The sequence below is a fragment of the Carlito syrichta genome, unplaced genomic scaffold (assembly GCF_000164805.1).
Source record: "Carlito syrichta isolate Samal-C Ts95f unplaced genomic scaffold, Tarsius_syrichta-2.0.1 Scaffold311418, whole genome shotgun sequence".
Classification (NCBI taxonomy): Eukaryota; Metazoa; Chordata; class Mammalia; order Primates; family Tarsiidae; genus Carlito; species Carlito syrichta.
In genome coordinates, this window is record NW_007255514.1 from 235551 (window position 1) to 247990 (window position 12440).

The 12440-nt window shown below is 41.0% G+C and overlaps 1 protein-coding gene across 3 annotated transcripts in view; it reads left to right on the plus strand.

The window, feature by feature from the left end:
* The first annotated feature begins 666 nt into the window (after positions 1–666).
* BLOC1S6 (biogenesis of lysosomal organelles complex 1 subunit 6) overlaps positions 667–12440 on the plus strand; it is a 41287-nt gene continuing 29513 nt past the window's right edge. For 2 of the 3 annotated variants that reach the window (XR_002482576.1, XM_008068643.1), the window contains exons 1-2: positions 667–916; positions 7608–7749. Coding sequence is in view for 2 of the 3 variants with exons in the window: in XM_008068643.1 (XP_008066834.1) it covers positions 835–916; positions 7608–7749 (224 nt within the window). In the remaining variant the exon portion in view is untranslated. Of the gene's footprint in view, positions 917–1181; positions 1274–7607; positions 7750–12440 lie in introns of those variants that run through there. The other variant, XM_021717876.1, reaches the window with a different exon arrangement.

Here is a 12440-nt window from a genome sequence, read left to right on the forward strand (position 1 = left end):
AGAAAATTGTTTGAACAGGCAAAAGTGGGGAGCAACATTAGGAGGCCACCACAACCGTTAAGATGAGAGGGTCTAAGGTAGGGAATACACAGCTGATCGTTTTGCTCCAATGCTGCCTTTGCTCATTTCTATGTGTTTTCCATTAGAATTCATGACATCATTCCACAGGATCTCAGCAAGTGCAGTTTCTGGTAATGTGGCCGAATTTGTTCAGTAGATACTGCAGTGGAGCCTCAAATTACTCATCTACAATAAACAAGGGGAGACCCGGATCTCCCTTTGCAAAGTCCTGATTAGCAAGACTGAGGCTTACAGAGAGCTAGGCATCGAATTTCTTAATGTTCCAAAGCGCAGGAATGTATAAAGTCCCTGTTTGTAAGGTTTTCCCTTAATGCGGAGACATGGAAAAGCCGTGCCGCGCATCAGGGCTGAAGACCCGTTTTCTACCCAGCCTCGGAAAACCAAGCCTTACTGCTGGCCCGCGTCTGACAGGGACAGCGCTCTTCGGTCTTCGCGAACCACCCGGAGCAGCCCAAACCCACCGCATCCTCCGGCTCCCACCAATTGGGTCGCAGGGACCCGAGCCCTGCACCGCCAAGTCTACAGACAACTAGTTCGGAGACAACTACGATGACAGCACCGGTACCCGGTAGTACTAAGGGGGAAAAGGACCCGACCCTCGGTCACGTGACTCGAGTCCGCCGAATTCCGCCTCCGTCACTTCCGGGTGCGACTGCAGCCTCTGTCCAGCCGGGCGCGGAAGTCCTTGGGTGCCTTCTTGTTGAGTCTGACGGTTTACACGACTGCCCCTTTCCTGCTCCCAGTGGGAGGGACATGAGTGTCCCTGGGCCGTTGCCTCCGAATGGGGTCCTGACAAGGCCACCCGACAGCCTGGAGCCCGGGGAGCCGACGCCAGGTACGTCCTGTCGGGTGGGACTGGTGGCCGAGGCTGGGTGAGACGGGCCCGGACCTGAGTGGGCGGGACTCCAGAGCCACCCCGAGGGAGCGAGCTGCTTTCCGCAGTTGCGGCCCCGGGGCTCTGCCCCACCGCGCGGAAGTGGGTGTGGGGAACTGCGCCGGCCTCCCTGCCTAGAGGAATGGGCGGGAGCCGAAGTCCCAGGGAGAGCGGTGTGGTGGGGTGCGTTTGGAGATGGTTGGTTGTGAAGTCATTCGGAGTTTATGTATTGACTGTGGCACATCGTTGGCTATTTGTCCTACAGTAGTGGTTGGGGATGAATCTACTAGAAGGAAAACAGGTTTATGATTCAGAGAAGTGATGGATCCAGTGTCATTGACTACCCACTCATGAAATGCTCTGGTTTGCTTGGTGACATTACTTCATTTCTATACCTCCAGAAGAGATTTAAGTCCTCATACCCCAAGGCAGCCATTGATTGGCATAAATTAACTTGCTCTGCACCCAAGATAGTAGTATTTATGTATTATTTTGGGAAAATTGAGAAAAGAGTCACTCAAAACATTTTCTGTGTTTCCTGGTTCAGATGAGGAACTCTGGATGAGAAAGGCTATGCAGGACTTTGGGCCTGCCTTTTCTTTTACTTCTTGATTCAGAAATGTAGGGGTTACCCCCAGATAGTGCTCTCAGCACTTTCCTGGTCATGCTTTTCCTCAACGATCTCCTCCTCTTCACTCTTCATAAGGCGCTTCTATAAATATGACTTCCTTGTGTATACTAGTATTTGCAACTCGGTCTCCTAACTCTTGCTGGTCCTTTAATCTGCTTGCTGGGTACTTTGACATTGTTGTTCGCACTAATCTCACATAAGGCATAAAAACATGTCTCACATAAAAACATGTCTGATCCTGTTAGTGCCAAATCACACTGACCTGATACTTTGAAGTTACTTTGGACTCTTTCTTCTCTGTTTCCATTTCTGTTTAATCTAGGGTAGTGGTCCCCAGCCTTTTTGGCATCAGGGACTGGTTTTGTGGAAGACGGTTTTTCAACCATGGGCGTGGGGGTGGGGGAAATGTGCGGTCAAACCTCACTGCTATTGTTAATCTGTATTTGCAGCCGCTCTCCAGCTCTAGCATTACCACCTCAGCTCCACCTCAGATGATCAGGCATTAGATTCTCATAAGGAGTGGGCAACCTAGATTCTTCATATGTGCAGTTTACAATTTGTGCTGCTATGAGAATCTAATGCTGTCACTGATCTGATAGCAGACGGAGCTCAGACAGTAATGCGGAGGTGGGGAACAGCTGTAAATACAGGTGAAGCTTTACTTGCTTGCCTGCTGTGGCCCCTTGTTCCTAACAGGTCATGGACTGGTACTGGTTCGTGGCCTGGTGGTTGGGGACCTTGATATATAGAGGGTGCTAAAAAACTGTATACGCATTTTAAGAAAGGAAAAAATTTGTATTAAAATGGCAATACTCAATATATACCTATAACAAAAGATGAATACAAGTCACGTTTGCCTTCTGCAATTATACATTGCTACCATAATTCATTTCAACTTTGAAGAGTAATACATAGATAACATCTCTTAAATGTGTATACATTTTTTTGGCACCCGACACATGGTAATGAAAGACATGAGACTAGATGAGATTCTCGAGGGAGAAAATGTAGACAGAGTCTAAGAGAAAGAGCCAATGACTGAGCCCTGGAGCACTCTCATGTCTAAAGTCAGAGAGACAGGAGGAACGGGCAAAGGAGACTGATACCAGTTTATGGCCCGGGGTTGGGGACCCCTGATCCAGGGGATTCTACTTTATCATGTCTATCTCCTTTTTGTAGTTTCTTCCTTAACATGGCATTTGTAAAGCAAGGCCACTCCATTCTCTTGCTCCTTCAACCCATCTATCCTACTGCTGTCTTACCACTGCCACAAAATGAAGCTCCAGTCACAAAATTCCTGTGCTCAGAAATCTTAAATGACTCTTCATGATTTACTAACAAAAGTCCAAATCCATTGACTTATCATTCTAGGACCCTTACAGGCTGGCCACATGGTCTTACAGCTTACTACAGTGCTGTTATGCTGCGTATGCTCCTTGCTCCAGTCACCTCAAAGTATCTCCCTTTTCAGAGAGGTCCTATAAGGTATTTCCACCTTTCTTCAGTCTGCTTCCTTTACCCATCTTGCATCCCTTGCACTCCTGCCATAGATTTCTTCCCCATTTGGAAATAGTCCACAGATTGTTGGTGGGAGTGTAAATTGGTGCTATTTCTTAGGAGGGCAGTTTTGCAACGTCTATTTAAAAATGCACAAACCCTTTATCCCAATAGTTTACTAAGAGTTTATCCTACAGAAACAGTGACACTAATATGCAAAGATAAGCAAGGAAGCTCACTGCAGCATTGTTTGAAATAGCAAAAAGTGGAAATAACTTAAATAACTCACCTATAGTGGACTGGCTAAACAAACAATAGTAGAATTGTATTCTGTTAAAAAGAATGTAGTAGATCCATATATGTTGATATGGAAAGATATCTAAAGCACATATTTAAAATGTTGCAGAATGTTATTAGTAATATTTCATTTGTAATAAAACAGTATATGTATAGATATGCAAAGACAATTTTTGGAAGGCTTTGTAAGAAACTTGAGAGTGATTCCTGCTGGAGTTAGGGGGTGAGAAGGAGTATTTTTACTTTTCAGTTTGTGCTCCATCTCTGTAGTGTTTAAAATTTTTTTTTTTTGAGTTGGAGTCTCACTCTGTCACCCAGACTGTAGTGCAGTGGCACGCTCCTGGCCACCGCAGCCTCGACCTGCTGTGCTCCTGTGATCCTTCCGCCTCAGCCTTCCAAGTAGCCGGAACTACAGGCACACCCGACCACGCCCGGCTAGTTTTTGATTTATTGTAGAGACGAGGTCTCACCAAATTGCCCAGGCGGGTCTTGAACCCGCGGGCTCAGGCAATCCACTCGCCTCGGCCTCCCAAAGTGCTGGGATTATAGGCTGAGTAACTGAGCCCGGCCTATGTTTTAAATTTTTTTTTTTTTTTTTGAGTTGGAGTCTCACTCGGTTGCCCAGACTGGAGTGCAGTGGCTGCTCCCGGCCACCGCAGCCTTGCCTGCTGGGCTCCGACGATCCTTCCGCTTCAGCCTTCTGAGTAGCTGGAATTGCGCTACCATGCCTGGCTGATTTTTTTTAAATTTATTGTAGACATGAGGTCTCGCTGTCCAGGCGGATCTTGAACCCGCGGGCTCAGGCAATCCACTCACCTCAGCCTCCCAAAGTCGCAGGATTACAGGCTGAGCCATCGAGCCCGGCTTGTTTTAAATTTTTATAGTGAATAACACCAAAGTAGGGGGAAAAAAAAAAAAGAAAGCTCAATCCATTCTTTGAGCCTCAACTCAGATGCCCATACTACCTGCAGGAATAATTCTCAGACTTCTTTAGTGAAAGTAATCTCTCCCCCCTGAATTTCCATATCATTTTCTGTTTCTCTAATGACACTTCTCATATTCTATGATTCTTCTGTATTGTGCCCTTCCAGGGATGGGGACTTTATTTATTGTTGTAACCTCAGAACCAGTGCACAATATAGATGTCCACTAAGTGTTTCTTAAATGAATAAAGTGAGGATGTTCCCTTTCTCCTTCTTTAATTTTCCAAAAGAAAGTACCTTGAATTTAGTAACTCAATGTATATAAAAACATGAGTAAGTGAGACTCATCCAATAATTCACCAGAAGATTGGGATGGGAGAAGAGGGTCTGTGAGTTAAAATGTATCTGTATTATAAATGAAGTGAATTAGTTGTCATTCCTTAATGTTGAAATGTCCTTTTATTTGAGTGTTTTTATCATAAAGCATAAAAAAATTATGTTTTCTAGCTGGGCATGGTGGCTCATTTTTGTAATCCTAGCATTTTGATTGACTGAAGTGGAGGATCATTTGAGATCAGGAATTTGAGACCAGCCTGGCAACATAGACACCCTATCTCTATATATATAAAAAAAAAAAAAAAAGCAGGATTTGGTGGCATATGCCGGCAATCCCAGCTATTTGGGAGGTTTAGGTGAGAGGATTCCTTGAGCCCAGGAGTTTGACGCTGCACTGAGCTGTGGTCGTGCCACTGCACTCCAGCCTGGGTGACACAGCGAGACCCTGTTCCTAAAATAAATAAATAAATAAATATGTTTTCTGTATTTTCTTAAAGAAAGTTGCTGTTTGTATTGTTACTGAAATCAGGCCTCAAGCAAATGGCATAATTGGCAGATGTAATTTATTCACCTCTTATTAAGTGGTACATCAGTGGCACAACCCTAAGTGCTCTACTTTACCCAATATGTTTTTACTTTATGTGTAGAGTGCTTCAGTTTCTAGTTAGCTCATACCTGTTGGAATGTCGCCTTACAACTGAAGTTTGTTCATGTGTTTCTCTGGGTTAAAATAAAAATTATATAATTTTATTTAGATTTTCAAAAAGCTTATTTTTAATGTGACAGCATGTTTTTTTCCTCAGTCTTGCCAAAGCTTAAGTCTGTGGCAAAAACTGTACCTATAAATGTACTATAAGCAGTGTGTTGTGATGAATGTATTCTAATATGGTGATCTAATTTGATGTTACTGATTATTACTAGACTATGATTGAAGAGAGATGTTTCAGAGTTTAATATTAATCAGTTTTAGAGTACAGTTTTAGTAAAGTGACCATCTCACTTTTTCCTCATTCTATGAGGGGAGACCCCCAAAAATCTGGAATTATTTTCTGGAGGGCAGGCTCCCCGTAGTATAGGCTTCTATTCTATAAGTTCTATTCTATAACTTACCCACTAGGTAAGTTTTCTAAGAACCCATTGACATCAGTGTACCAGCTAGTATTGTTGTGAGAGGCTGTGTTTGGCTTCAGTGAGGTTTTTTTGGTGATTCTTTCAATGCATTTGCCCATTTCATGATGGGTGATTTACGAGCGCACCTGCCCACACTGCACTGAGTGTGTTCAGCAGTTTTTGACCCCAAAATGGCATAACCCCCATGCCTCACCCTCCTATCCTCCTAACCTCATCCTGAGCAACTGTTTTTGTTTCCCTGGATAAAAAAGTCCTCAAATGGAAACATTTTGCCAATGTGGAAGAGGTGAAAAAAAATGGCAGAAGCACTAAAAGGCATCAAAATCGACAAGTTCAAAAACTGTTTTGAGCAGTTGAAAAAGTGTCTTAATAGGTGTATTACATCAAATGGGGAGTACTTTGAAGGTGACTGATGTTTAAACGTGTAAGAATAAATACACGATTTTTTATAAATAAATTCCAGTTTTGGGGTCCCCCTCGTGAATAATTGATTTTGTTTTACAAACCATTAATTGAACCCTCCTATTTAGAAATTGTTTTGGCCAGGTAAAGTGGCTCACACCTGTAATCTCAGCACTTTGGGAGGCCAAGGCGGGAGAATTGTTTGAGCCTAGGAGTTCAAGACCAGGTTAAGAGACCTTGTCTCTGCAAAAAAAACCAAACAAAAAACCAAAAAAAACAGCCAGGTGTGGTGGCACGTGTCTATAGTCCCTGCTACTCAGGAGGCTGAGATGAGAGGATCACCTGAGCCCAGGAGGTCGAGGCTGCAGTGAACTGTGATTGTGACACTGTACTCCAGCCTGGGTGACAGAGTGAGAACCCCCTGACTTAGAAAAAAGAAAAAAAAAAGGAAATTTTATGTTTTTCTTGGTAGGAACAGTGATTGATCTTTATTCATCTTAGACATTTTTGAATGCCTGACACAGTCTTACAACTGTTATTATTCAAAGGAAAAGAATATGTTGTCTTCCCTGGCATCAGGTCTAGATTTACACACAAGACAATTGTCATATGCTATTTTTTATGGTAAATTAAGGTGCTGAATCTTAAGAGAGGAGAAATTCTTAGAAAATTCATTTCCTCCCTAACAAATAACAAAACAATCCCCTCTTATATGTAAATAATATATCAATTATATGCAAAATGAATGTTGATCTATATTTTTGTTTCCATAGAATTGAAAACATATTGTTTCTGTGATAGATCACTGAGTATTATAGACTCTAATAAGTGGACCCTGAACATTTACCTTAATATTACAAGAAAGGGATTGGCAGTAGTGGGACACTGCCGTGGATAGGGGGGAAGCACATAACATTAATAAGGGTACCCAAACTTCAGCTGTACAATGATCATTTATTCACTTAAGCCTGAACTGTACCCCACATCTTTAAAATAAAAAAAAAGAAAACGTTGTTTAGGTATTATACTTGTTTATATACTTTCTGCATGCTTTTGAAAACAACAATGCTTTAGTTCAATGCCTGTTACTTGCTTTTCAGCTTCAGGCTGCTTTAATAATCCACTGAGAATCATAAATCCTCTGCCCTGAAAAGTACATAAACATACAGACTTTTGTGTATGTTAGTGTTCTTTTACCCTATACTTTATCTTGTATTAGCAGCTCAAAGACATTTTTTGAGTATTCATAACACGTTTTTTAGAGGAAGCTCAGAAGGTAAAAGTTTAAAAAGAAAAGAAGGATACTGGTAGTTGGGAGAGTGGGTATATGCCCTCAACCCCGCTGTGGGCCTCCGTTCTACCTCCCATTCCCCAGACCCCTTTTAATAACTGTCAATTTAAAAGCTTTCTAAATCTGATTTTTGCTTGGGGACAGGTTTAAGTGACACTTCTCCAGATGAAGGGTTAATAGAGGACTTGCCTATAGAAGACAAAGCAGTGAAGCAACTGGCAGAAGGATTGCTTTCTCATTACTTGCCAGATCTGCAGAGATCAAAACAAGCACTCCAGGAACTCACGTAAGCTAACAAAAAACACTTCTTTCCTCTCTGACATAGTCATAATTTACTGTATAATTGTATATGGTATTAAGGTATAATGTTGTATAATATTCAGTCATTCTTGAGTATTTCTATATTTTTAGTAATAGCAAATGGACATAGGGGAGTACATAGTAATCTATTTCTCTTTTTTTTTTCTTTTTTCAGCTGTTACAGAGGGGATCTGTAACAGGAAAAAAGAAAAAGAGAGAAAGAGAGAGTAAGAGAGAGACAGGAAATGGGAGAGAGGCGGGGAGAGAGTGACAGAGAGAGAGAAAGAGAGACCGAGAGGGTACATAGTAATCTAAATGTAAAAAGTGGACTATGTGCAGTGGCTCACGCCTATAATCCCAGCTCTTTGGGAGGCCAGGGCAGGAGAATTGCTTGAGTCCAGGAGTCTGAAACCAGCTTAGGCAACATAGCGAGACCTTGTTTCTACAAAAAATCAAAAAATTAACTGGGCATGATGGTATGCACCTGCAGTCCCAGCCACTTGGGAGTCTGGGGCAGAAGGATCGCCTGAGCCCAAGAGGTCGAGGCTGCAGTGAGCCGTGATCATGCTACTGCATTCCAGCCTGGGTAACAGGTGAGACTAACTAGATAAATAAATGTAAAAAGTGAAATTTCAGAATACTCCTGAAGTGTTTGATCTTTTGTAAGAAGTACCCCTAAATCTTACCTTAGACTCTGATTTAGATAAGATTGCTTTAGTTCAGTGACTGTTACCCACTTTTCAGCCTCAGATCCTTTGAATAATTCCTTGAAAACTATAACTTCTCTGCTTATTTTATTATTATTTTATGTATTATTTTAAGTGTTGCCTATTGGGGATTGATACAAGGTGGATATACACCTGTTTCTGAGTAGAGTTGAAAAATTGCCTCCGTGAAAATCACACTTGTTTTCAGTTACTTGTCCAAATGAATTGCCAGAGATCCTTTTTTTTCCCTCCCCTGGAGTTGTCACCCAGACTGAGTGCAGTGGCTTGGTCATGGCTCATCACAGCTTCGACCTCTTGGGCTCAGGCAATCCTCCCTCATCAGCCTCCTGAGTAGCTGGGACTTCAGGTACATGCCACCATACCTAGCTAATTTTTTGATTTTTTTTGTAGAGATGAGGTCTTGCTATGTGGCCTATGTTGTTCTTGAACTACTAGGCTCAAGCAATCCTTCTGCCTTGGCCTTCCAAAGTGCTGGGATTGTAGGTGTGAACCATCATACCTGGCCTGCCAGAGATTCTTATATATCTTTTTTGAGATGACTTGTTTGATTCCCATTAAATAATTCTACTAGTTAAATAAAGGATTGGAAGAGATGTTAAGAGAACAGGATACGGTAGGACAGAACCCCATATAGTGGGATCAGTATACATAAATATACACTCTGATTTCTTTAGCTCCCATCCAGAGACAAGAGACTTAGCTTCTGCTTTCTTCTGGGTCATGACCTCTCTGGATTGCCCAGGCTGGCCTGTCTGTCATTTCTTTCTCTGGTGATCAGTGTTAAACAGGCTATGAACTGCTGCTCTAAGACCTACCCTTTGAAAACTTACTTCAGAAACCTTTATTAGGGTAAAAGGAGAGGAACAATCAACAACTATGCCTATTTTGTAGTTGTTAGTAAGTAATGCTATAATCTTTGGCGTTAAGGTGCTAAATCAGTATAAAAGTGGTACTGAGAGTTCTAAGACTACATGAAGTTAGGAAGTTGGCAACATAATCTGTTTTCTGCTAGTCCCAAGCAAGATTTTAAAAAAACCCCTACCCCATGATATGCCTTGTATTTTGATGAAAATCAGTCCTTGTTTCAAAAAAGTCAAAGATTTTGTAGGGGAGTTTGGATGAGATGTAACAGACTGGAGGAAGGTAAAGAACTCTGCAAGCAAAATGTATCTAGAATAATACTTTACTTGCAGGCAGTTGGGAATCAAGGTTTAGTTGCAGAATTTATTGGTGATATTTTCTAAAATTTAGTGTTTTGGATAACCCTACTTATCTTCCTAGGCACCCAGACAATGATGAGGTAGTAAACTCTGCTGTTGTTTACTACTGAATGTACCACTTGCCCAGGATTTTATTGAACATTTCTCAGTCTTCATACCAACCTTATGATGTATCTAATATTATCCTAGTTTACAGTTGAGGAAAAGAAAAGTTAATCAACTTAAAAAGATTACACAAATAGTGATAGAATTAACTACTGAATATGATGAATTAGTAGTTATTATACGTCTTGAGTGTTAGGAGATGCAGATTTCAGAGAAAGGAAAAAGAAATGTTTCCTAGTAGCTACTTCTTTCCCCCATCTCTCCATAAATTTCACTGTTGATAAAGATGTGGGGGAAATTGTATTGCCCTGAGAGGTGCCTGGGTTCTAGATCTGGCTATATCAGACCTTTAGTAAGGTGCTTCACCATAATAGAAACAAAGTCCACAGAGTTAAAGGAGAAGGTAGTAGGTAGAAATTAAGTTTATTTTGTAGCCAACAATGAGTAAGGAAGACCAAGAATAAAATTTAGCTTTATATGTAAGAAAGGTTATAAATATTCTTTTATATGTATTTGTCATTTTAAGAACATTAGAAAGTACAAAAAGGAGGTCTGGAATCCAGGCCCCTGTATTCACTGGCCTCCATTGAGCTCCCTTTGAGATAACCCAGGCTTAGATTATCTTCCAAGGAAATACTTTTTTCTCAGAGAGGATCACTCCTCAGACACTGCATCAAGGCTTCATAAATGTATTTACCACAGATTACACAAAGCTTCAAGAGAATTTAAGTTTAGTAATCTTTTCTGCCTTGCTATATTACAGCTAAACATTCTTTGGTATGTTCTTCGAGAGTGGCGAGACTTATTGGGAAAGCACTGTACTTACAATTACATTTTAATTATAAAGCATACAGATCAGGACTAGCCAAATAAAGAGACACATAGGGCGAGGTCTGTGAGGGTCCGAAACTCAGAGCTTCTGTGTCTTCTCCCAGTGAAATTCAAGTGTGTTACCCTCCTAGCCATCTGCGTGTTACCGTCCTAGCACATTAATGTGTTCATTAACCAAGAAGCTCCACTGTTGTTTTGGTATCTAGAGTTTTTATTAGGATTTTATTAGTTAGGTATGATTGATTGAATAATTAGCCACATAATTGAACTCATTCCAGCCTGATCACCTCCTTGGAGGTTGGGCTGATATCACATGGCTTAAAGCACCAACCCTCTAGTCACTTGGTTGGACTTTCTGGCATGACCACTCCCTATCCTGAAGCTCTAGGGACCTACCATGAGTCACCTCTTTAGCATAAACTCAGGTGGGGTCCAAGGAGCACACAGATAGCAAGACTTCTATCACTTGGGAGATTGCAAGGATAAAAATTGTGTTATTTTCTTATTGTTGAGTTTTAAGAGTTTTTTGTATTTTTTTATACAGGTTTTTTATGCATTTCAACCATCTTTTTTCAAAGTCTGTGGCTTGTCTTCATTATCTTAACAGTGTCTTTTGCAGAGCAGAAGTTTTTAATTTTAATAAATTCATTAATAAATAAACAAGAGACAGTTTAATCTGTTTTTTCTTTCATGGATTGTGCTTTGGTTTTGCATTAAAAAACTCATCATCAAATCAAGGTCACCTAGATTTTCTCCTCTGTTTTCTTCTAGAAGTTTTAGAGGTTTGCATTTTACATTTACATCTGTGATCCATTTTGAGTTAATTTTTGCGGAGGGTGTAAAGTCTGGGTCTAGGTTCACTTTTTTGTGCATGGACATCTAATTGCTCCAGTGCCATTTGTTGAAAAGACTATCCTTTCTCCACTTTATTGTCTTTGCTTGTTTGACAGAGAGAATTGACTATATTTGTGTAGGTTTATTTAAGGGCTTTCTATTCTGTTCCATTGATCAGTGTGTCTGCACTTTTGCCAATACCTGGCTGCCTTGATTTTTGTAGCTTTATAGTAATTATAGTAAGTCTTGAAATATTCTTCAGTAGTGTGTTGGCTTTTTTCTAAGACTTTGCCTTTCCATATGAAATTTAGAACAGTTTGTTGAGATCTACACAAAAGCTTGCTAAGATTTGATTGGGATTATACTTAATCTATAGGACAAGTTGGGAAGAATTTACATTTTAAAAATATTGAGTCTTTTGCTGGGTGCGGTGGCTCATGCCTGTACTCCCAGCACTTTTGGAGGTGGAGGGGAGAGGACTGCCTGAACCCAGGGGTTCAAGACCAACCTGGGCAACTGGGAAGACCTCATCTCTACAATAAATAAAAAAATTAGCTGGGTCTGGTGGCTCCAGCTACTTGAAAAGGTTGAGGTGGAAGGATCACCCGAGCCCAGCAGGTCATGGCTACAGTGGCCATGAGTGTGCCACTGTACTCCAGCCTGGGTGACAGTAAGACTCTGACCAAAAAAAAGAAAAGAAAAAGAAAAATGGAGTCTTTTGATCTAAGTACTGGGAATATTGCTCCATTATTTAAATCTTATTGATTTTTTAATAGCGTTTTGTAGTTTTTGCATATATATCTTATACATGTTTTGTTAGATTTATGCCAAAGTATTTCATTGAAGAGGGGAGTTATTATAAATGATAATTGTTTGTTTGTTTTTTTTGAGTTGGAGTCTCATTCTGTCGCCCAGACTGGAGTGCAGTGGCTGCTCCCAGCCACTGCAACCTCGACCTG